At 53.1% G+C, this 20,435-nt stretch overlaps 1 protein-coding gene across 1 annotated transcript in view; it reads left to right on the top strand.

Annotated features, from left to right (window-relative positions):
• Window positions 1-20,435, top strand: part of CDH22 (cadherin 22) — a 68,685-nt gene that overhangs the window by 28,461 nt on the left and 19,789 nt on the right. The window contains 4 exon segments of the mRNA XM_039864481.1: window positions 3,281-3,448; window positions 7,010-7,203; window positions 9,755-10,008; window positions 18,947-19,083. Coding sequence (XP_039720415.1) covers window positions 3,281-3,448; window positions 7,010-7,203; window positions 9,755-10,008; window positions 18,947-19,083 — 753 coding nt within the window.

The following is a 20,435-nucleotide window of genomic DNA, read 5'->3' as shown; positions in this document are numbered from 1 at the left end:
CAAGAGTGTATCAGGCCTCTGCTTTTGTCACACTGCTGATGTCCCATTGATCAAAGCAAGTTGCATGGCCGAGACCAGAATCGGTGTGGGAGGGGATGACCCAAGACGAAGAGTCTGAGAAGTGTGATTCATTGGGAGTTGTTGCCATAGCAACCGATCACTGAGTGTAACTCTGGGGCACCCAGGCCTCCTAGTCCCAGAGATGGCACCTGATCACATACTCTTCTTGACCAGTTTCCAAGAAAGAGTTTAGTGTCCCTTGTTCCTCTAGAGCTGCAAGTGGCAAGGCCAGCAAGGAGGCCAGCAACATCAGCATGGCTCCTCACCCACAGGCATGGACCTCAGCCCGACGTCTGCTCCGAGCCCCACAAGCTCATAGAGGCACAGTGGCCCCAATCCCACCAGCAACCTCTGCGTTCAGTGAGAGCCTAGTCGTAGTGACGCGCACAAAGCTTAGCACACAGTAAGTGCTCAGCTGGTCAGCTCCCCTCCCTGCCTTTCTGCCTTGTTCACTTTGGGCTCCCTGTCTGGTCTCTGTCTCTCTACTGATCTCTCTCTTACTTCCCCTCCTGGGTGTATATTTCCCTCCGGCTTTACTGCTTCCCTCTTTCCTTCTCTCTTTTTCTGTCTCTGTAGGTCTCCCTCCCTCTCTGTCTCCCTCGCCTCCCTTTCTTTCTCTACCTGTCTCCACGTGCATGTCTTTCCTCCAACTAGCTTTCTGTCTGTCTCTTTTCCGCAGGCCCTCTTTTCTTTTCGATCTCTCTCTTCTTCCAGCTCTGTCACCTTCATCCTTTATCCTGTCCTCCCTCTTCCTCTTCTGCTCTTTCCCTCCTTTCAAACCCCTCCCAGCCCCCTCCCCTTGCCCCAGGGCAGAAGACACACAGGCCCACCTTCCCATCCTCCCCGTACAGCCCCTGCTGTGCAGAGCTGCAACAGCTCACTGCCAGGCTGCAAAGACTCAGCTAACAGACCCTGGGCCCTGCCCCATCCCCAGAAGGGTGCCCCTCTTGCAAAGCCAGTGTTGAGGTGCAGCATGTGAGGGGTAGGTCAAGGAAGGCCTGCTGCATGATTGACAAAAATGGCTTGGTTAAGACTGAGAAAAGCAAGAAGGATATTCCGGAAGCTGAGACAGCATCACAAGAGTGGTGTCCCTCTGTCAGAGGCGTGGGCTCTGTCCTTGTACCTGGTGGTGGGTGGGGCAAAGGAGACAAGGCGGTTGGGGCAGGGAGCGGGGGGACCCTCCATCCTCACAGCATGCCAGCAGAGCAGCTCAAAGCATGGACTCTGGGCCCAGAGTGGCTGCTCGAATCCTGGCAGTGTACTTTCTACATGTGTGACTCTGGGCCTCCATCTCCCTATCTGGAAAATGAGGATAATCACAGCACCTTCCTCATAAGGTGTTGAGAGGATTAAATGAGGCATTTCACTTCAGGTGCTTAGAACAGTGCCGGGCACAGAGTGAATGAATGCACATCAATGTTAGTGGCTATCATTATTGTCACATGCAATTGTCATGAGATGAAACTCGACACGGGTGGTTCTCAACTGATTTTGCCACCAGGGCCACTTGACAGTATCCGAAGACATTTTTGGAACTGGGGTGGGCGGGAAGGGTGCTGCTACTGGCATCGGGTGGGTAGAATTATCCTGCCCAAATGGCCGTAGTGCTGAGGTTGAGAAATCATTTTTTTTAGTGAGGTCTTGTGGTTATCCCATTTCACAGATGAGGAAACTGAGGTTCAGAGAGGTGAAGGGATTTGTTCAAGTCACATGGCCTAAAAATGGCAGAGCTGCCCAAGCTCATCTGCTTCCAAGATTCCCCTCTCTTAGGGGAGACCAGTTTTGACAGAGAAGAGGTCAGGATGGGCCTATTGAGGAGTCTCAAAGGCCACTGATAAAGGGTCTGTGTGGCCTTTGATTAGATGGAGTATACATGCCATTTCTCCAAAAAGGCAGGGCCACCACCTAGGTGCTCCCCTCTAGCTCCTGCTGCTACACACACACACACACACACACACACACACACACACACACACACACACACCACAGCCTCTTCTCTCATTCCATTGCCTTTAATGGAGTCTGTAGGCTGCTTGGGGACATCAGGACTCAGAGATTAGGTTTTATTGGGCGCATCATGGGGCTGCTGGTGCATGACTCCACCTGGTGCTCAAGCCCTGGGCACCACCTGTCACCACCTGGTGCTCGGCAGGTTGGAGTGGGTCGTGGGGGAGGCTCTGAATGCCTCATCGACTCGCTGCTCCACCCTCGTCTCCCACTGGCAAGGAGACAAGAAACACAACCTGGCCCTCAGCAGAATTCATCTTGCAGTCACCTCATTCCTGCCTCCCCTCCCCCTCACCCATGTCCATTAACAGCTTGAAGGATTGTCTGTTTGGCCGTTAGCTAGTGCCAGGCTGAGGGCCAGGGGCTGGGGCTCCAAGGGCCAGGGGATGATGTAATCAGGGAAGAGTGTGTGTGAGAATGAGTGTGTGTCAGTGTGCATGTGTGTATGTGACCGCATTGTGCTTAAGTATGTGACACATAAGTGTGTGACATACCGCGTGTGTGTGTACAGGTGACCGTGACTCCATAGTGAGTGTACCTGAGTGTGAGGGTGAGTCTTCACTTTGTTAAGCGGTCACCAGGCTGCCACCCCATGCCTGGCTCTGGGCCGAGTGCCACTGACAGAGAGATGATCAGGCACAGGCCAGGCTCACTCAGGGCATATCTGGGTTCACCCCCACATGGGGAAACTATGGCCTCAAAAGTGGAATAAATTGCCCAAGGGATCACCAGTGGTAGGTTCTAGCCCCTATGCCTCTTTTCAGTAAAACAAATAGTCCATTCTGTTGCTTTTATATTGTGTATGTGTGAGTATGCGTGTGTATGCATGTATGTGTGAGTGTGTGTTTGAAAGTGTGAGCGTGTGTGACAGTGTGTGTGTTAGTATGCCTGTATATAAATGTGTGTGAGTGTGTGGGAGAGTGGATATTTGAAAGTGGTGAATCTGATAGCTGTGTGTTTGTGCGTGAGTGTGAATGTGGAGTGCTGAGTGTGTGTGCTACTTTGTGAATGTACTAGCATATCTGTATGAGCACATGTGAGTGTGTGAGTGTGTGTGGTGGCTGCTGAGCCCTGTGCCTGCGCCAAGGCCATGACTGTGTCTTCTGCGCTCCCCTCCTGACCTTGGACGAGCCAGCTTCGGCCTGTGCAGGGGTCTTCACATCAGCTGGCAGCTGGTGGGGGCTTCCCGGGGCTCATCCTCCCTCACCCACAGGTGTGATCAGAACGGCTGTGCCTGACCTTGACCGAGAGAGCCAGGAGCGCTACGAGGTGGTAATCCAGGCCACAGACATGGCGGGCCAGCTGGGCGGCCTCTCAGGCTCCACAACCGTCACCATCGTGGTCACTGATGTCAATGACAACCCTCCCCGTTTCCCGCAGAGTGAGTGAGGCCTTTCCAGAAGGAGGAGGTCACATCTGTGTGCCTGTCTGTTAGCCCATCCAAGCCAGCCACCGACCCCCAGCACTCCCCTCATTGGGCTTCCATGTCGGGGGAGGGGAGCACTGTGGGTGTCTGTTCATCCTTCCAAGCCACCCACTGACCCTGAGTTCCCTTTCAGCTTCCCACCAAAAGAGGGACTCCCATCTGTTTGTCTGTCTACCTACCCAAGTTGACCACTTTCCTCCAGGCCCCTTCAGTATACTTCTTGCAGAGAAGGACCCTAAGTTGTCTGATTTTCCATACTTCCAAGTAATGTGGTTACCTTGACACCCCTCACCTTGCTTCCTGCATTTATTGCACGGGATCTGCCACTGACCCAAGCTTGCAAAGGGCGGGGGGTGGGGAGGAATGGACATAGGAATGAAGCAGAGATTGCAGCCATACCAAGGGACACCTAACTGTGCCTGGAGAAGTTGACGTTCGGAGTGACAGGTCTTTTTCCCTCCTCCTCTGAGCCTTGAGGGCAGGATTCTGTGCTTCTGAATTATGACGTCTTTCCACTCTCTGCCTCTCCTGGCACAGCAGGGGAAGGGGTTTCTCTGGGCCAATCCCCTATCTCCCCATCAGCCCCGCCAGCCCCTCTGTCCCAGGCTCAGGCCAAGAGCAGTGCCGAGGAAGCCACAGAGGCTGGCAGAGACTAAATGCCGCGGGGAGCTGGGCTGATTCCTATCGGGAGAGTTATTACTCAAGGTCTGCTGCTCTCACATTAGGCCCCGCCACAGGGGACTGACCCCCGCGAGATAAGGAATCCAATCCCTTAGCTGAGAAAGCAGCGTCATCGCGGCCTAGCACCTCAGCCCAGACACAAAGCGGGGTGGGCAGAGCCCACCAGCCAGCTCCACATCACCAGGGAGCCTGGAACAGAAGCCAGCCCACGGCTCCCTCCCCCAGCCCAACTCCACCCACTATGGGGGAGTTTCAAAGCACCAGGTAGAGGAGTGGGGGCCACCTAATCTTCCACCCAATTATGCCAGGTTCGAGGCCAGCGCTGAGCCAGAAGGAGTGGGACAAAGAAGAGAAAAAGTTCCAGGGCCCCAGGAAGACTCTTGTTTACTCATTCATTTATTCACTCTTTATTTTCAGCACACAAATAGCAATGTCAATGTGAAGCAAACATTCCTGTAACCACCGATCGGGGCCTCCGAAAACCCCCCATGTCCTTTGCTGATCATAACCTCTCCCTGACCCTCCCTCCGGAATTAACCAGGATCCGCTCTCATGATCATCACGTCCTCGCTTTTCCTTAGGGTCAATTCATCTATGTGTGCGTCACCTGGCATTAGGGTTCCATTTCAGTTGTTTTTTAACTTATATAAATGGAATCATACAAAGTATTTGGTCTCTCAGAATTATGTTTGTGAAATTATATGTTGTCGCTTGTAGCTATCATTGGGTCATTTTCATTGTTGTATAGTAGTCCGTGGATTATCTATTCTACTGTTGATGGACATTTGGGATGTTTCCAGTTGGAGGCTGTTATGGAGACATTGCTTGGAACATTGTTGCACATCTCCTAGTGCCGTTTTGCACACATCTCTCTAGTGTGTATACAGAGAAGCAGAACAGCTGGCTCATGGGATCTATTCAACTTGAACTTTACTAAAAAAAGCCAAACCATCTTCCTCCGTGAAGAAATGCATGTGTTCGTTGTACCACATCCTCGCCAACATTTGGTATTATTAGACTCTTTCATTTGTGTTAACCTGGTGACCGTACACTGGTAACTCATGCTGCTTTTCATTCATTCACTTACTAGTCACTCATGCATTTATTTTATGTGAGAGTCTGGTGTATTGCCAGGCACTGAGAATACCTGATGAATAAGAGATATGGTCCCTGCCTTCCAGAAATGGCTGTGGGAGAGAGGGAGAGAATAAACAGAAAATGATAGGGAAATGCAGTAATCCTTACGAAGGGATAAGTTTGGGCCCTGGGCACACGGGAGGTCTAGGAAGGCTCCCCGGAGGAGGTGACATTCCTGAAACCAAAAGGGGAATAGCGATTGGGGAGGCAAAGGCAGAGGGGAGAATAAAGAGGGGCACTGCCTGGAGGTGAGACAGAGCAAGTCATTTTTAAGGAACTACAAGAACTTCAGCCTGACGGAAGCTATGGGGTAGGGAAGTCGGGGGATGAGGCTGTGGAAGTCAGCAGGGGCCAGGTAGCCAGCATCTTCCGTAAGGCTGCCAAGGGGCTTGCACAACTCCAGCCCAAAGACAGTGGGGAGCTATGGAGAGGATTAAAGCAGGGAAGTGGCACGATCAGCTTGCATTTTAGAAAGATCTCCAACTAGCTGCTGTGTAGGAATGAATCAGAGGCACCCAGTCCACACGAGGGGTGTCCAGCCCTGTGTGGGGACCCCAAGAGGTAATCCCCACCTCCACAGCCCTGCTTCATCTGTACCAGCCCATCATTTAACAAATCACCCTCGCCTCAACCTCGGCTCTGAGAAGACAGCAGGGGGCCGTTTGTGTTCCATCCGACCTCGTATCTTCTGGTTTTCCATCTGCTTCACCCCTCTAGCCATAGTGCTCATCACGCCATTCTTCCTACATGCCAGGCATCACACCCACCTCAGGGCCTTTGCACCTGCTGTCCCCTCTGTCAAGAATGCTCTTTCCCAAATATCTGCTTGGCTCACTCCCTCACCTCCCTCGGTCTTTTGCAAAAATGTCATCTTTCCGGGAAGGCCTTTCTTGATCACCCGCTTTACAACTCTGCACACAGCCTCATCGTCACTCCCCTCCCCTTCTCCTGCTTTATTTTTCTCCGAAGTACCCATCACCATTTGACATACTGTATGTCTAACTGAGGTGACTGTTCAGTGTTTTTCTCTTTCCATTAAGAGGAAAGCACTGTGAGAACTGGGATTTTGGTCTGTTTTGCCTGTTGCTGTAACTCCAATGCCCAGAACTTCATCTGGGACATCACAGCTGCTCGATAAAAACGCAGATATGAAGGAATTGGTGTTGTTAACAGCAACAGAAAAATCAGCATGAAGCCCCACCCTTCTAATACCATTTCTTCCATTTATGGAGTAGCTACCATGTGCTAGGCACTGTACTAAGCATTTTATAGGCATTGTCATCTAAGTTAACCGTGATAACAATGCCGTGAGGAAGGCACTATTATTATTCCCATTCTACAGATGAGGGAACCAAAGCTCAGGATTACACAGCCAGGACTGACTGCAGAGCCTTAGCCTTGACCGCTGTGCTCCTCTGTCCCTTTCACTGGGCAGATGGGGAAGCTGAGGCCCAAAGAACGGCAGGCACGTTCCCAAATCAATAAGCAAACAAACTCGGGCTCAGAGTTAGGACCCTCCTCTTCACACTGCCTCCCGCATGTCTACAGAGCACCATCCTGGCCAAGCTAGGAGCCCCGTGCAAACACTGCCCTCCCTGGAGCCCATCTGGGTCCCCCTCACCTAGAATTCTCCCCTAGAATTGGTGGAAGCTGGGGCATGGGCTGCCCCACCCCGGCTCACAGCCGTATCCCCTACAGAGATGTACCAGTTCAGCATTCAGGAGTCGGCTCCCATCGGCACAGCGGTGGGACGAGTGAAGGCCGAGGACTCAGACGTGGGTGAGAACACAGATATGACTTATCACCTCAAGGAGGAGAGTGGCAGCGGTGGCCATGTGTTCAAGGTCACCACGGACAGCGACACTCAGGAGGCCATCATCGTAGTGCAGAAGGTACAGCTACCCCAGGAAGGGATGGGGGAGGCAGGCCCCACAGGGTGGAGTCAGGGAGGCCTCTGAGCAACCAAATACCCCCACTCCACTCCAGTCTGGGGATTAGGTCAACCTAGATCAACCCGGCAAAGTGCTGATGGTGTCAGTCTCACTTTACAAATGAGAAAATGAGGCACAGCAAGGTTAGGTGACTTGCTCAAGGTTGCACAGCTAGTTGTCAGAGGCAGGATTCAATCCAGATTTGAATCAGTGCTTTTAATAACTACAGTGTGCTACTTCAAGTCCATACCAGGATCTTCACCTGCATTATTTTTTAAAATCTTCTCCCTTCCCTCTGAAGGAGGCATCATTATGCCCATTTTTACAGATGAGAAAACAGGCTTTGAGAGGTAAAAGAGTTTGCCCAAGGTCACACCTGTAAGAGGTAGAGTTGGGATTCGAACCCAGATCTGGTGACACCAAACTCTCTCCTTCCTGAGTCTAACAGCCTTCCTCACTTACCTAGGAACGAGAAGCCAAAAATGCAAACTCGGTGATCCCTAGGGGAAAGGGACGGAGGTCAAATAAAGAAGCAAAAATCCTTCTTCCAGGACTTAGTCATGGGCTTGGCAACTGAGAGCTGTGCAGACCGTCCCCTCCAGCCCTGCTCTCCCACAGGAGGTCTCAATCCCTTGAACTGGCCCTCAGATGCTTATAGGACTTTGTACACCTCCAGGGACGGAATGTTCAGTCCCCGTCATTGTCCAGCTCTTCCTCCTCCCATTCAACCAAAACCTGTCTTTCTAAAACACAAATCAGCCTGGGATCTGCCTTCTGGGACCCACAGAAACATCTGCCCCTGACAACCCTCCATTCACTCAATAAGCACATTAGACCCACTCTCTACCCGGCCTTGAGGGTATGAGGACAGAGAAAACTCCCAGTTTCTTCAATTTCTTCCCAGAGGATAGTAATATGAAAGCTGATACTTATAATAAAGTGTTTACGATGTGTCAGGCGCCCTTCAACTGCTTTCCATGCATTAACTCATTCCATCCCCACGACAACCCTCCGGGGTACTGTTATTACCCGTTTCATAGGCCCCGAGAAGCTCAGTAATTTGCATCCAAGGTCATGCATCTTGCAGAGCAGCGGAGGGATGGGAGCCCAAGCAGTATGGCTCCAGAAGCAACCACTTTAAGCCTTACGTGGTTGGCAGGCTTCTCATCTCCATCTGTCCGCACTGTAAGGTGAGCCCATTTCACGGATGGGGAACTGGAGGCACAGGGAGGCGCAGCATCACGGAGCAGCAGAATCAGGCTCCTCGCCCAGCCTCTGGACTCCAGCACTGCACTTGCTCTCCCGCTCAGTGCTGCCCCTCCACCCCTCCTCCCTTCCCCGCTCAGGGCCCCTCCCGCTGGCTCCAGCACTGGCGCCTGAGGTGTCTCTGTGAAATCAGTGCTGGCTCAGGGAGCAGACCCCCGCCTGATTGATGACTTGGCTCCAGAAACCATTGCTCACTCCCAAGCCAGGCCACCGCCTGCCTCCCTGCATCTTGATTTCCCAGGCAACAGGACGGAGGAAGGAGGTGGCCCTTTTTTGCTGCTGGAGAAGGTGGGGTGGTCCTGAGAGGAAGGGAGGGTCCCTCCCTTCACACAGGGCGGGTCTCTATAAAAGTCGCCCTTGCATTCCGATAGCGCCCCCACCATGCAACCGAGGAGCCGGCAGCCCCGCCATTGCAATTTCTCCTTGCTATAAGCCATTGTCTTTAGAAAGCCAGAGCCAACCCACGGCCATGGAGCTCATTCATCAGAGGGTCACCCATTAGTACTCTCTGATGAGAGAAGCAAGGCTCTGCTTCTCTGGGTTTAGCCAGATCTCCAGGAAAGCTCTAAGGCGCCTGGCTTATCAGGCTCAACTGGCATTAGCTGCTACCACCTATGTACCAGGGAATGCTGTGTTTTATACTCTCGAATGAGGCACAAAGGGCTAAATAGATTGCCCACAGACACACAGCTGGTCAGCAGCAGAGCCAATGCCCTTCCTCTTGTGGGGTTAAGGGCCAGGACATGGGAGCTACACTGCCTGGGTTTGAATCCTGCTTCTAGAGTGACTACCTGCTAACTTGACCTTGAGCAAGTGACACAGCCTTCTGGACTTCAATTTCCTCATGTGTAAAATGAGATGATAATAATAATAAAACCCTGTGGAGGGTGTTGTTAAATTAGATAAGTTAATATATTTAAAGCACTGGCTCATAGTAAGTGCTTCGTAAATTAATAAATTAATGAAATGCCCCAACATACTGTACTGGGTAGCAAAAGTCAGGATGTCAGTTCCGGTCAGCCCTGAGCAGCTGTTTTGTCCCTAGGCAATACTGTCCCCCTGAGAGCCTCACTTTCTCCACCTGTAACCAGAGATGGTTGGTCCGGGACTCTCCAGGCGCCCCTGCTGAGCCCACTTGTAACTTTGGGCCACCCCCGCCCTCTCTGGGCCTACCTCCCGAACTTGGGATTTGTAGGTACCCGAGCAGTCCCCAGCCCACTCATCGGCCCTCTGCTCCCTCCCCCAGCGCCTGGACTTCGAGTCCCAGCCTGTGCACACCGTGGTCCTGGAGGCCCTGAACAAGTTCGTGGACCCGCGCTTCGCTGACCTGGGCACGTTCCGCGACCAGGCGATCGTGCGCGTGGCCGTGACAGACGTGGATGAGCCCCCCGAGTTCCGGCCGCCCTCTGGCCTCCTGGAGGTGCAGGAGGACGCGCAGGTGGGCTCCCTGGTCGGCGTGGTGACGGCGCGGGACCCCGACGCCGCCAACCGGCCCGTCCGGTGAGACCCCCGCCCGGGGCCGACGCCTGCTGCCTGCTCTCCCGCCACCGCCCGCGCACAGACTGCGGGCAGAGGGGGAGGGGGAGTGGAGGGAAGGAGGAGAAGACGGTGTTGGGGAGGGGAGAGAGATGGACCCAGGACACAGCTGGAGTTCTGAGACAAAGGAAGCAGATGTGAGAACAGTCACAGAGACAGGGGACACCGGACAAGGAGGGAGAACAAGCGAGTCAGACAGCGCGGTGAACCGGGCTCAGCCCAGGTCCTCAATCTGCCCACACTTGCTTCCTCTGTGCTCCCAGCCAGTCCATCCATATCCTGTGACTCCCCAGTCCCTCTGTCTCGCCCCACCTCTCCCTCAGCATCGCCCCTGGATCGCCACTAGACACCTCAAACTCATCACGCTCAGAACTGAGCTGAGCTCCTGGTCTCACCCCCTCCCTCCCCACCGCTCCCCAAATTCCCATCCTTTCGGTTGCATCAGGAACGTTGGAGGCATCCCCCACCTCTGCCTTTCTCTCGCCTCCCTCCAAGTCATCAGGAAATCCTGTCATCTCTAATTTAAAAAAAAAAACATCCAGAATCTGACCCCTTCTCCCCACCTCCACTGCTACCTCCCGGTCCAGGACACCACTTTCTCTTGCCTAGACTATTGCAGATGCCTGCTCATTGGTCTCCCCGCTTCTGTCCTTGCCCCTCTTTAATCTAGAATCAGCACAGGAGCCAGACCAATCCTGCTCAAAGCCCCCTAGAGGCACTTCTCTGGCTCAACATGAAGCACGAAGCCCTCACAATGACCCCAGACCCTGCTTGCTGTGGCCTCCCCGAAACCCCTCAGACTTCACCCTCCTTCCCTGGTTCACTCTGCTCGGTCACACTGGTCTCCCCACAGCCGCCCAAGCATACCAAGCTCGCTTCCACCTCAGGGCCTTGGTAACTGCTGATCCCTCTGCCTAGAATGTTCTCCCCTTAATATGGGCACAGCGTGACCTCTCACTTCCTCCAAGTCTTTGCTCAAGGGTCGCCTTCTCAGGGAGGTCTCCCCTGACTACCCTTTCTGAAATTTCCATCCCACTCCAACCCTTCATAGCCCCTCCCTCATATTCCTTTGTCCCCACTAGCCTTCATCACAATTTAACGTGCTGCTTAGTTTTTGATTACTTTGTCTCTCCCACAAGGAGATAAGCTCTGTGAGGGTAAGGATGTATGTCTATGTGTTCACCACTGTGTCCTCAAGGCCTGGCCCGATGCCCACCTCTCGGTGGACACTCACTGACTGCATGATGAGTGAATGAAATATAAAAACAGAAAGACTGGGGGGGGGAGGGGAACGGAGAGAGAGAGAGACTCATATTGAGGTGGAGAGCCCAACAATGAGAGGAACAGATCGGAGAGAGAGGAGAGCCGGTGGAAAGAGGACAAGACTAACTAAGAGAGACAGAGGGACCTACCTGGCGATGTAGAAACAGAGAGAAAACTTGGAGAGAGAGTCAGAAAGAGAAGAAGTAGAAACGGACACAGGAAAAGAGAGAGGCAGAGCAGGGACGGAAGCAGGAGGGCAGAGGCGAGGGGCTGCTGCAGCACCCAGTGGTGTCCCTGGGAGGGTCTGGAGGCTGAGGGGTTGGGGAGCCCCTGACTGTGGCCCTGGTTGGAAGAAGGTCAGATAGAAGCAAAAAGAAAAAGGGTTGTAGGAGAAGCTGATCGAGAAGAGGAGGTCAGGGGTGGGAGGAATGGCTATTACTGGACAGATGGGAGTTTCTGGAGCTCCCTGCTGTCTCCCTGAAACCCCTGTACATAGTGAGTGAGTCGTCTCCGAGCCAACTATGTGCCCAGCTCTGTGCCGAGCATTGGACAAAGTGGGAAGGGCGATTAGTTTGAGGATCTCTGCATTACACAATTCCAGATGGGTAACATTCCCATCGCCATCCGTGTGAATGGCTCTCTTGGAATTGTACAGTGCACAGCCCGCGCAACCTTATGCAGCAGCCCTAGATAAAGACACAAAGATGCCATCCTGCTTAACTGCCTATGAGTTCCCAGACTAGGAAGTATCCTCAAGGGTCTGGAAAGACTTCCTAGAGGAGGCAGAGACTAAACTGAGCTGGGTACCTGGGTCTGGTCAGGTGTCAATATGAGGGGAAGGACATTCCAGGCAGAGGAGCAGCTTGTGCAGATGTATGGAGGCAGGGGAGGGGTAGATGTGCCTGGAGAAGAGCAGACTGTGCTAGCTACAGTCGACTGGGGTGATGAGGCAGCATGAGCCAAGTCTGACGGCCCGCAAGGGCAGGGTACGGGGCTCAGACTCTGCCCAGAGGTCCAGAATGCCTGGGCTGCGTCCACCTTCCTCACCGCCCAGACCGTCCTGCCTCTGAACTCCCCCACCCGCTTCCACCCAGTCTTTCAACCTCTCCTCAGCCTCTGCCTGGGCCCCAGATTTCTGGGGTGGGAAGGGAATCATCAGCCACATTTGTCAGGGAACTGATGCTCAGAGAGGGGAGGGGACTCCCCTGGACTTTCCCAGAGAGTTAAGAACCAGGAGTAGGAGCCAACTCCCTGCCTCCCAGGTCAGCGCTCCTGTCTGCCTGCTCTCCTCTCCAACATCACTCTCGCGCCCTCTCCCAGTCTCCCCCCTCCCTCCTTTCCCTTCCCTTCCCTTTCCCTCCTGCTTTTATCTGCACTGAAAGGGCCAACTTTGAAACCCGCTTCTCACCTTCTTTCATCTCTCTTTGCAGCCCCTTCCCTGGGGCTCCTCAGATGTGGACACGATGAGGAGCTTGAGACAGGTCCAATTTAACACCACAAACATTTACCTGACTCTTCCTTTGTGCCAGGCCCGGAGCCAGGCCTGGGGACACTGCAGAGATGACTCAGCCAAGGGCAGAGCTGGGGAGGACTGCCCAGTCTGTAGGGACAGACATGGAAAGGTGGGGTGGGGGGCAGTGCGAGGCTGGAGGAGACAGCGAAGGGGTCTTCATAAGCCCCATGTGCTGTCCAGGGCCCGAGTTCTAAGGGCCATGGATTCAGTCAGCACCTACGCATCGAGTCACGTCTAGCAGCATTCCAGGCAATGTGGAAACAGTAGTGACAACACCCTGTCCCTGCCCACACGCACTTTGCCTTTTCCTGTGGGGAGACACTCAATGGGTGGTTAAACATTTGTTGACACAAGTCAACAAGTGGTTAAATGGGATGTTGCTTATAAGAGCTATGAATGGAATAAACAGTTAGTAGGATAAGGAGGACTGGGGCCAGGGCGGACTACTTTGGATTGAGTGATCAAGGAGTTTTTCAAATGAGCTGAGATCAGAATGTTAAAGAGAAAGACAACCATGCAGAGATGTGAGGAAGTACCGGGAACAGTAAGTACAAAGGGCCTGAGGCAGGAACAAACTTGGCATAATCCCAGAAACGAAGACATGAAGTGGTATCCTGGGAGGTTTTGCCTCGCACGGTTGGCACCTGGGAAATTCAGAAACGCAGATGCACAGAGTGATTGTTCCGAGTCCCTGCACTGGGGTGAGTGGAAGGTGCCTCACAGTGCTGCATTTGTGCCTCGGGAGCTATTTTATTCATTTTACAGATGAAAGAACTGAGGGTCAGAGAGGAGAAGTGACTGGCCCAATATCACTCAGCTTGAAAAGGGAAGGAATGGGCTTCTTGAATCCAGCCTCCTGCCATTTCGCCCCTGCTTATTATTCTCTGTGTGGTTAGTGCAGTTCCCAAACTTGTGCTATGCCCTCCTCTGTGCCTCAGGCACAGAGATCAGTCTGACATGGGCTGACAGGAAGGCTGGGGCCCCCGTGTGAATGAATCTGGTGACAGATCTGAGTCTGAGTGGGCTTGGGCTGAGGCAGGGGCCTGAGGACTAAGGAACTCCAAAGAGAGGTGTGCACCAAAGACGAGAGTGAACACAGCTTCCCCCAGGTGGCCCTGAGCAAGGATGAAAGGGACGAGGTTGGAATGGGAAGATGGTGCTCCAGGGTGGAGTGATAATGAGGACCCCGTGGCAGAAATGGAATCATGAAGCCAGGAAGTTAAGTTCAGGAGCAGAGAGATCAGCTGGATGAGCTCATGTAAGAGGGACTGGGAGATGAGGACAGAGGGGACAGGTTGTGAAGGACCTCAAATGTCAGGTGAAGGGGTGAGACTTTATCCTTAGGCAGTGGGAAGCCTCGGAAGGCTTTTGAGGGATGGAGGATAGTGCTCAGAGGGCCCATCTCTGGAACAGGCAACTCTGCAAATAGACTGGCCATTTATCAGCCCAACTGGAGTCCTACCAGCCCCAGCCCCCTCATGACTCTCTTTTGAACATCAAAAACAGAAAAACTCACACTGGACCAGAGGAAGCGAACATTTCATTTCCTCCCAGCACTCCACAATGCGTGCAGCAGAAAGTACATGGGCTTTGGCATCAGAGGAGACCTGGGTCTGAAGTTCAGTTCAGTTGTAACATTGTGGGAAAATCACTGCATCCGCTCCAAGCCTCAGTTTTCTCAGCTCTAAAATGGGCATCATAATAGTACCTGCCTCATTCATTTATTCAAAAAATGGGTATTAAATATCTACTATGTACCAGGTTCTGTACCCAGTGCTCCCAAGGCTGGAGGGAGGATTATGCGTTTGGACATTACCATTTTTCGGTGGTCTGGACACCTATGTCTCCCCTTCATTCTGCAACCAGTACTAACCATATGCAAATTTCCAGGCATCGTGCATGGGCTTTGACTGCGTGCCCTTTGAGTGTGTGCCTTAAAGTGGGGGTGGGGGGAAGGGGGAAAAAGTCATGGACAGGGTGGAGTGAGCAGAGAGGTATCACCTGGTTTGGGGGGCAACATTTTTGTGTCTGAAGAGTCAGGGTAGGGTCTGCATTATTCATCCTGCTGCATGTATATATACGTGAGCCCAGACACAGAAGCACCAGGAAGCCTATACATGCAGAAGTCTGCAGCCTTTCATGATTATTATGTCTGTGTGCACTATCTATGCACATATATACATGGTGTCCATGTCCGCATGCCCACCCAAGCCCGGAAGCAGTACCCTCCCCACTTTCCCCACCCAACCAGGGCAACAGCAGCGTCGTGTGCTGCTCCTAGCATATGGGAGCTGGCAGGTGTACCTGGCTGACCTTAGGAGGGTGCTCTTAGACCTGCAGCTCTGGACAGACGTGGGCTGAGAACTTGGCTCTGCCACTAACCAGCTCATTTGACCTAGGGCTAGGCACCTGGCTTCTGTGAGCCTAAGTTTCTTCATCTGTAAAATGAGGGGTGATTACAGTACCCAAGATGTTTTGAGGAGCTCATGCATATAAAGCCCTTACATGAGCCTGGCACAAAGTCTTGCTCAGCAAATAAAAATAAGAGCTAGTCATGTGGCAGGTGCCCAGTGCTGTTAAAAGTGTTTTATGTGTAGTCACTTATCTGATCTTACAAACCACCCTGTGAGATAGTTATTATAATTATTATCACCATCATCTCCATTTTTAAGAGGAAGAAACTGAAGAAAAGAGAGATTAAATGACTTGCTCAAGGTCACATTGCTAGGTTTCAAATCTAGGAAGACGGGCACCAGATCCATGCTCTGGGCCACCATTCCCAGGCATGCCTTGAATGTGCATGCATGCATACATGCACATGCACACGTGTGCGCACACATGCACACACACTAGCTGACACATACCCACATTCTCTCACTGAACTCTTCTTGGCCTCCTTCTTGGCCTCCAGGTCCTGGCTAACTGAATGAGATTTGAGCAGACCCAAAGTTGTCTCCTGTCCTTCTCAGACCCCTGGCAATACTCCAGTGTCCATACATGGGGCCTCCCAGCCCCAGGCACGCAGACCACACACTGAATTAGAGGGACGCCTGTATACCCCATGCCAGACATTTCTGAATAATAATTAGAATAACACACAGAGTAATTTGTGTTCTCAATCACAGAGTAATTTTCCTGGAACTCAGCTAGGCACCTATCCCCCAGCTGGGCATTTAATCCAATGACTTGCAAGTTTGGATTATCACCTCTACTTTGCTGAAAATCAGGCTCAAAGATGGAAGTGACTTGTCTGGGGTCAGCCTGGACCTGGATCCAGACCCAGGGCTGAGCAGCTGCCTCTTGTGCCTTTGTTCTTCCAACTGCAACGCAGTATGTCACACACAGAGAGAACACACACCACTCACATATTCAAGTCACACATACACACACACACACACTTTCCACCCACAAAGCAGACCAGACACACAACTCATGCACCTACACGTGAGGCACACAAGCCTCTCCTCAACCTCCCACATTTGCCAGGCCACACTCCTTGCCACATGCTGTGCCCATCTCACCCCTCCCTCCCGCTCGCTGGCTCCCTGAGCTGAAACAAAACCACTGGGCTCAGCCAGCCACACTGACCTGCAGCCCCAAGCCTTTAGCTCGTTAATGGCAGCCCCCGGCCCTTGGCCTTGGGAACAGCTGTCTCCACTTACATTCCAGCCCCCTCTTCCCCTCTGGGAGGGAACAAAAGAGAAAAACTAGGAGGAGGATAATGAGGAGGAGGGAGAAGAGAAGAGAGAGGTCTGAGCAGAAAGGGGAAGAGAAGCAAGTGGGGGGCAGTCTGCATCCTCCCAGAGCCTTCCCCACACCCAGCCCTGACCCAGCCACCGGGAGCCCCAGGCCGAGTCATTCGCCTGGCCCCCTCCCGACTCTCTTTCCTCCCGCCTGGAAATCTAGAAGGTCTCTGTGGTTCCTTCCAGCTGAACCGATACTCAGTCTGGTTCTACCTCCGTTGGACCCAAACATCTGAAAGGGCCAGATTGGGCACAAAGGGGACCTGAGGCTCCATTCTTTGTAGGTTTGGATGGGTCAACAAGCTAAAAAGAACTTTGGGTATAGACTCTCAAATTTAAGTACAAATTCCAATTCTGTGACAGTCCCTGTGTAACCTTGGGCAGGGTCATCGCTAGCCCATATGGCACTTTTACGTAAATGATAAAAAAGGCTCCTCTTTGAGAAGATACTCCCTGGACGAGGACACATGGCTTGGCAAGCAGAACACTGGCTGGACTTACCCCCACGTTCCCTTTAGCCTCGTGCCTTTGTGCAGGACACAATCTGCACAACCATACTTGGCAGTCCTAAGCTTCCTCTCTGAGCCTCAGTGCGTTCATCTGCAAAACGGGAAAATCACATCAGCCTCGGGATGCCAGGCAGGGACTCCATCTGTCTCATCAGCACTTTCACCCCCAGGGCCTAGCGCAGAGCATCACAGAGAAGACACTTAATTGATGTCTAGGCATAAAGGAAGGAATGGAGGGATGGCTAGAGGAAAAGCAAGCTACAAACTGTTAAGAGCTGTACTAGTGGCGAGTTATCGCCTTGGGGCTGAACCTTCCCACACACTGTCACCCAGGTCAAGAGGATCCAGGATGCTCAGGGCCAAGGGGGATATGGGTTTAGCAGCTTAAGGACAGGAAGGAGCATTAAATAGGGACTCGGAGGACTTGCTATAATGCCTACTACAGCCATATGTACAGCCCTCCACAGTTCACCATAAGCCTTCCCCTCCACTACCACAGTAAATATGAAAAGAATTAGTGCTGTCACCTATGCCTAGATCTATGTATCGCTTCCTCGAAGCCACACCAGTGGGAGGTGAGTCTGAATCACACCCTTTTCCAGATAAGCACACAGAGGCCAAGGAGGTCCAATGACTTGTTCGAGGTCACACAGATAGAATAAGTAGCAGCGGCTCCAACCCTGCTCCGAATACTCTCAGACCTTCGCAATTCCACTGAGTATCATTATCCCCATTCAACAGATGAGGAAACTGAGGCCCAGAGAAATTTGGTAACGCCGCCAAGGGCCCCACTGAAGGGTCGTGTCAGGGCTTTGGGCCTCCAGCAGGAGTGTTTCTGGTGTTCTCGCTTTCCTGAGCTTCCGTTTCTCCCCGTGGGAAACAGCCCCTCTTCCTCCTGCCTGTGGGAGGGGCCGGAGCCTCCGGCTGAGCCCCGCCCACTAAGCCGCTTTGTCCTGCTGCACAAAGAGCCCTTGCTTGGCATTCTAGGCCTTTGTAGGCCCGCACAGCCTGGCGGCGCCTCCGCCCACGTTATCAGCGCAGGGAAGCAGCGGCCAGTGCTGGCGGGGCCTCTCTGGGCTGCCGCCGGAGACGTGTGTTGGACACGGGCCTTTCAGGCCTGGAGCCGCCGCACAAAGGCCCGGGAAGAAGGTGGAACAAAGGGCTTTTTCACGCGGCAGCTGAAAAGCCTCAGATTAGCTCCAGCGTGCTAGGCAGGTGGGGAGGGGCCAGTGGAGCGTCCCCCAGACCCTCTCACCACAGCGTCGCTCAGCTCGTGTCCCTGGTCTGGGCCCGCCATGCTCAGGCGCGCACGCAGCCGGAGAGAGCCTCATAACGCCAGGCCCGACTGCTTCTCTCCTGTTCAAAATTCCCTGTAACCCCCCAAGGACACGTCGAACCCCTGAATTTTCCTCCCTGCGTGTTCTGGTGCCTAACTCTCCCCACTTCCCAGTTCTAACCGTTGCGCACTATTTGCCATTTCCTGAATAATTCTCACCCGCCTGACTTTGCACCTTCTGTTCCCCCTGCCTGACGCCAGCCCTGTTCTCCTTCTCAAGCCCAATGCCAGGGTCATCCCTTATGGAAAAATAAGAACTGAATCTCCAACAAATGCTCACTCTGTGCCAGGGACTCTGCCCACTTCCAGCCCTCGCAACAGCTGTGGGGTGCAAATTATTAGCTCCATTACCCAGCTGAGGAAACTGAGGCTCAGAAAGGTCAAGTGCAGCTGAGATGCGCTCCTCGTTGGCAAGGGTTTTTCTGCTCCTTTTGTCACCCACCCTCTTTTGGGGTGGAGTGGGTGGGGTGGGGGGATATGGCACAGGCTCCACCTGGTGCCAGGGCACCTTCAATCAGTCCCGCCCTGCCTCCCTCAGGTACGCCATTGACCACGACTCAGACTTGGACCAGATCTTTGATATCGATGCGGACACAGGTGCCATCGTAACCGGCAAGGGACTGGACCGTGAGACAGCTGGCTGGCACAACATCACGGTGCTGGCCATGGAGGCAGGTAAGCTGGAGGGAGGGGAGGGATTAAGACTGAGAGGCAGGGCTGAGGGGGGCCAAGAGGAAGAAACAGGGCAAAGATGGTGGGGGAGGGGGAGGCAAAGCCGATGGGCGGGAACGAAGATCTGGGAAGGATCTTAAGCCAAATGGGCAGGGCCAGCCTTGAGGCTGGTTTTGTCAGCATTTATTGAGCACCCACTACATACCAAGCTCTGTTTTAGAGGCTGGGGATACAGCCCTGAGCAAGACAGATAAGCTCTTGTCTTCATGGGGGAGAGCAGGCCCATCAGCAGACTGAGAGAAAGAGCCTACGTCATGTGTCAGGGAACATGAAGTGGAAGAGAAACGAGTAGAAGAAAGCGGGGGGCGGCGGGAGAGATGGGGAAGAAGAGGGTGTCGTTCCTCTTAGGAGAAGACCTCTCTGAGAAAGACGTTCAACAGAGAGCTCCGTAAAGCGAGGGAGTCGTGCCCACGTCCAAGGGAAGAGTGTTCCGAGCAGAGGGAACAGCCAATGCAAAGGTTCTGAGTGGTATTTTGTCTGGCCCTTTGGAGGAACAGCAAGGAGGCCATTGTGTTGGCCAGGAGCAGAGTGGTCCTTCACTGTAGGATCTTTGGACTTTACTTCAAATGAGGTAGGAGTTGCTAGGCGGGGTTTGAGCAAGGATGTTACCTGACAACATACTTCTAGCTGCTGCATTGAGAGCAGAAAGCAGAGGCTCAGCTAGAAGCCAATAGCGGGAAGATAAGATGGTGACCTGGCCCGGGGTGACGGCCATGGAGGAGGTGAGAAATGGTCAGCTTTGAGAGATAGGATGAAGAGAGAGCCAACAGGACCTGCTGATAGGCTGACATGGAAGTAAGAGACGGAGAGGGGTCAAGGATAACTCCAAGGGGCTTGACCTGAGTTTCTAGGCGAGAGGAGGAGGGAGAGAGAGAAAGAGAGAGAGAGGGAGGGAGAGAGGGAAGGAAAGAGAGAGAGAGAGAGAAAGAGACAGGCAGAGAGAGAAAGAGAGAGAGAGAGAGAGGGAGTGTTACACACTTGCAGTCAGGGGAGGAGTGTAAGCTGGTAGAGAAAGGGAGGAGGCCTAAGCCACTGGGTGCAGATAAGTAAGGCCATACAGGTGAGGAACTAAGAGTACAGAATTCACGGAGCAGCAGGGGAGGGGAGGCGGGGGAGACTGCAGATCCAGTCTTCCTCTACAACGAGAACAAGGCCACCTGGACCACCCTGGCAGCTCCCAAGGTCTCAGAAGCCAGCAGAGCCACCAGTAAGCAGTCATAACATCAGGAATACTCAGTCTCTGAGCCTCAAGTGGGTGACATTCAAACTCCTCTCCCCTCTGCACACCTCGACCC

The sequence above is a fragment of the Pteropus medius genome, unplaced genomic scaffold (genome assembly GCF_902729225.1).
Source record: "Pteropus medius unplaced genomic scaffold, Ma_sr-lr_union100, whole genome shotgun sequence".
Classification (NCBI taxonomy): domain Eukaryota; kingdom Metazoa; phylum Chordata; class Mammalia; order Chiroptera; family Pteropodidae; genus Pteropus; species Pteropus medius.
The sequence above is the reverse complement of the archived record's forward strand: the minus strand, read 5'-3'. Positions and strand labels throughout refer to the sequence as shown.